This window comes from Austrofundulus limnaeus, unplaced genomic scaffold (genome assembly GCF_001266775.1).
Source record: "Austrofundulus limnaeus strain Quisiro unplaced genomic scaffold, Austrofundulus_limnaeus-1.0 Scaffold6, whole genome shotgun sequence".
NCBI lineage: Eukaryota > Metazoa > Chordata > Actinopteri > Cyprinodontiformes > Rivulidae > Austrofundulus > Austrofundulus limnaeus.
Window position 1 is genome coordinate 3,764,442 of NW_013952408.1, and position 4,948 is coordinate 3,769,389.

The 4,948-nt window shown below is 40.7% G+C and overlaps 1 protein-coding gene across 1 annotated transcript in view; it reads left to right on the forward strand.

The window, feature by feature from the left end:
- Positions 1-4,948, forward strand: part of dpp6b (dipeptidyl-peptidase 6b) — a gene marked incomplete at its 3' end in the record, with an annotated part of 89,182 nt that overhangs the window by 53,024 nt on the left and 31,210 nt on the right. The window contains 1 exon segment of the mRNA XM_014030949.1: positions 1,161-1,275. Coding sequence (XP_013886403.1) covers positions 1,161-1,275 — 115 coding nt within the window.

Consider the following 4,948-nt stretch of genomic DNA (forward strand, 5'->3'; position numbering starts at 1 on the left):
GAAATATATTTATGTTTGTGGTTGTAATGTGACAAAATATGGAAAAGTTCAAGGGGTATGAATACTTTTGCAAACCACTGTAGTTTGTTAAAAAGCACTTAGTCTAAATTGTCTTCATATCTCCTCACGTTTCAGCTCTACAGTCGTTCTGACATCCTGCAACATTGCACAGAAAGGACATTTATGTAAAATACCACGAAACCCATTCCTTCAAATTACGTTTTGTAAAGCGAGAAGAAAAAATGCTAAATGGAAGGAACATTTCACACGATGCTGCTGTTGAGATCACCCATCAGAAGCAAAAGCTTTTCAGCCTTTCTTATAGATCTTTCGTAACACATTATATAATGAAAGATGGTATTTTTGATAAGTATAGGTAGTTCTGAAAATTGAAAACAGAAGAGTTGAGGAGGAAAAATGTCGCAACAATGCTCCAAGTCTGAAAGCAGAGGGGGTTGGAGAGGTGAACCCTCATCGCTGGTTATGAAAACGGTTTCTGCTGCTTTCAAATGGACCCGGCGTGTGTAGAAGTGGTTGATGATGTGTGTTTGTGCCAGTAAAACCACACAGTAACAGCACCAAAATTGCTTCCATATTGAAATAGCCGAAGACAAGTGCTTTTTGGGCTCGGGCCATTCTTCTGAGGCCACCTGACTGCTGCCTCCTGCTCTCAAAATGTTTTCTGTGTCCTGTGGATTTTTTTTTCCCCCTCGCTTGTAGATGCGCTTCAAACAGCGCTGATTAGCTATCTACCATCTGCTGGGCCGTGTGAGGAGAGCGCCTCATTATTCTGCCCGTTGTGTCTGCTCTGAAGCCACAGCTCCACTCCAGCTATCAGGCGAAGCTGCGGGGGCTCTTGGTATGCAAGCAGCGGGGAGTGGCCCCGTGATTGCAGAGTTGCTGCGCGAAAAAGGCGGCTGAGTTGTAAGCATCAGTCTGTCAGAGAAATGAGCCGTTCTGCAGACAATCTCTGCCTCCAGCTGCGAAAGTACAAAATACTTCTGTCTTATGTGTGATGACATGAATTCAAAAACCACCGGGGTCATCCAGGAGCCTCGTCTATGCAGCAGGACAGATCAGGAGTGATTCGGATTCCTAGAAATTGCAGCTATTTTTACATTGCGAGTCTGCAACAACGGCGTATTTCTGTTGTTTTTCAGGACCTGGTGGGCAGCGCGCCGCCTCAGAGGAACTGGAAGGGAATAGCGATCGCCCTGCTGGTCATCCTGATCATCTGCTCCCTGATCGTCACCTCTGTTATCCTGCTGACCCCTAGTAGGTGTCACACAATAATTATCAATTTCTGTCCACTGCATCGTTTAAAAATGTGTTTTCTGAATCAACAAATCCACCGATTTGACCCCATGGCAGATAAATACCACATTTCTTTGTGTTTTAAATGTTTAAGTGTTTAACCTTTATCGGGGACATTTAAATGTCACGTTGGATAATTACAGCTTGAGTCTTCTTAAGGTACAAAGCTTCAGATTACACAAAATCCAAGAAAGCAATTAAAAACAATGGAAAAAAAAAACGAGGATTATTTGTTGCCTTTTAGAGAAGCTGTTTTATTAGATGAGGCTGTTCTTATCACACACCATGATTTGGTTTATTTATTGGTTATTTCACAAAACTACACAGTTTCAGTCCAGTGTCTTAAAGGTCTGCTCTGCTAGGTTTTTCTGAGTGCTACAGCTGCTTTAATCTGAATCATTACTTCAATTTAAACAAATCTTTCCTAATTTCCAGGTGTTTAAATTACACTTAATTGTGTTAAATGTGCTCTGATTGTGAAAAAAAATAAAAATAAGATAAACGCCAGAATGCATGCTGAAGACAAAGGATTTGATCGTGCTTTTACTTCCTTTGTGAGAATAACAAATGTAATCTTTTGATGCTTGGGGAATGTAGGCTTCTTTCAAATTCAAATAAGGTTTCTTGCTTTAAGTGGGGAAAAAGGTGGTATGAACTTGTTAAAATTAAAAGAAGAAGCAGCTAGAAGAAAATCAGAGGCTCTGCATGGAGGATATTTAAAATGGTTTTATTTTTCCAAGACAAAAAACTCAAGTTCAATGTGACCAAACTTGACAACAGCCGATAAACAATCTGATGAAGATCACAAAACGTTGGTCAAACTTTGAAACTCTTGTAAAAAAATTAAAAAATAAACATTTATATAAACTTTTCCACTAACTCTTGCCACATTCTTCCAACACATACACTTTTGTCATGTGTTAGTTTTTGAGTTCTTGTCTTTTATTTATTTATTTATTTATTTTGCATGCTCTYCATGGTTTGTGCTTTCCACTCCACGCACCTGTTTGTCATGTGTCGTCAGTGCACCTGTTCTCACTCACCAATCATCCATCCTTGGTTTCACTCAGTCTCAGTCACATCCTCTCTGCTTGTTCTGTTCCTGAGGCATTTTTATTATTTTTATTTTTTTCATCCTGTTTCTTCCCACTTTACCTCTGGAGTTATTGAAGCATTCTGTTTCTGCATGCCAATGTTGCCAGCTTTATTTTACTTTATTACTATTATTAACTTGAAGTAAAAAGCTTTATTTGCAGGGACCACAGAATGGATTTAAAAAATGTTGTAACTAAAGTAAGAAATTGTCCAAACTGTGCAAAAATTGAAACATTCTTGATAAAAATATCAAATGAAACCTTTTTGAGAATTCACTCTTAGCCCAAAAGCAATGTGTGTTTGRTAAGTTATTTCTTTGTTGTAACGACACTTATTGACAATAAATCTTATACTGTTGGAAAGCCTGTTAATTTCCTTTAAATGGTGCCACATTTGCAAGGATCATACATTTGTGGGATGAGCAGTAAAGCTGAGTGTTCGGGTTGCACACTTGGAGAAAATGAGTTAAATCTGACCTGCCAAACAGCTCTGTTGTTGCTATTGACACTTGTTTTAAGCATGAATGTCTTTTTTTTTCTTTGGACATGTCAAATAAATCGACTTAAAGTCATAAAATAAGTAAAATATCTACTCAGGAAGTCAGAATATAAAGTCATTAGTAGTCGAGATTGGGAAAACCAGTTTTATTAAAATCTCAACAATTCTGAGTAATAAACTTGTAAACTGTTGTATTTTCGGAGGCAAACCTTTTACCAAATGTCAATAAAATCTGTGGAGGCGCTGTTGATCGACGTGTAACCATGGCGACAGGAGCGAACAGCATCCWCACATCTGTTCGACAGCTTTTAAACACACATGTCGGGTGCGCGTGGCTGAGTTAAAAATTCATGGTAACAAACTAACCCTCACACAGACCGTCTYTGAGACAGACGGCTGATTTGATCGCCCTCGTTGGGCTCTGCGTGTTTTTTAAAGACAACGCCGCATCTGTGAGTGGTGATTGTGTCCCTGCTTCACGCAGAGGCGGGGTCGCGGTCTCACTGGATAATGGCCCCTTTAGTGTGTAATGTTGCTCCTGCCTGTTTAATGGGGATGATAATGCAGTAATAGCTCCAGCCTCTTGTCAGATCAACACAGCATCTCAGATGCAATTTTTCCCCGGCTCTCTTCCTCTGCCCTGCCTCGCCAGACGAGAGACGCTCTCTTTATTTTTCTTTAAGTTGAGAAACACTTTTTTATTTTTATTTCTGACATGCTTTGCCGCTCATATAGGCCTGTCAGAGTCTAATTGGTGATTTGTACAATAAATTCAGGCTGTCAGTCTGTTTGATAAGGGTTGAAAAATTGATCTTGTTTTCTTCTTTAAGTCCAGAATCCTCTRTTGTCTGCTCCACCTGCTGTCTTCAGCTCGTGTTTTATGTTTTGGGTTAGCGAGGAGTCGCCAGCCTTCTGCTTTCTGCTGAGAGAGACGCAGCAGGCGGCTGGAAACTGATGCCCTCAGGCCATCAGAGCAACACCAGGGGCTTATTTATTGTTTTTACTTTGTACTAATTTGCTTAGCCTATAGCAGAAAACAGCTACTGAGCGTACTACAGGGTTTCCAGAGGAGTAGACTGTAGCAACAGGATGAAAAGTCTCAAAGCAACAAGATTTTCTTTTAAAACCAGTAAATGTTCRTCCGTCTTCYGCAGCTTATTTGCGGTTGAGTCGTGGATGTCAGAACCATCTCCTCCCAGATGTGCCTGAAAACCCTCCAAAGAGATGGAACCAGGAGGTGTCTGGATGAGACGCCTGAACCACATCAGTTGACTCTTTTTGATGCAAAGGAGCAGCTCGTTTTTAAGCCCACCACAGCCCTATAATGATGGGGGTCCCTATCTCTCTGGCTGAGCCCAGCTCTCCCCGCAGAGGATGCCCAATTCAGCTGCTTAGATCCAGGATCGCTTTCTTTCTGTCGTGATCCACACCTCATGACCGTAGACGAGGAGTGGAATATAGATGAACCAGTAAATTTAGAGCTTTGCCTTTTAGGCCTTTTAGTCACGAGAGTCACTTCTGTCCGACCCGCCAGAATAATGAAAAAAAATTGCTCTTGGTAAGAATTCTTGAAATCACTTAATTTGACTCAAATTTTCCTTATTTCAAGAAGTCTTACTAGGTGCAGTTATTTCACTTAAAGGGCAAATATTATGTGTTTCTCAGGCACACATTTAAATACTATACCATAATAAAATATCTATGTCACCTTTAGTTATTGTTAAAATGCTGATTTTAATGTTTAAATAGAAAATAAACTTATCTTCTCATCACTTCCTCTTCTAAATGCCATGAAATTGGCCTCTGTCTCTTTAAGAACCACCTTCCACTTCTGTGAACCACCTTCCACTTCTGTTCCGCCCATTTTGGTGCGGGGGGGGTGGGGGGTGGTGTTCGCGTGTGCCATGATGCAGTTTACTTGGCATCTGAAAATACATTTCCTCAAAGGTATATTTAATCTGAAAAGAGCTTCACTGAGTGAGAAGTGTTAGGAGCCCAGCAGACCCGAGAGCCTGCAGGAGTCATGGGCGGGGTGTGTGTG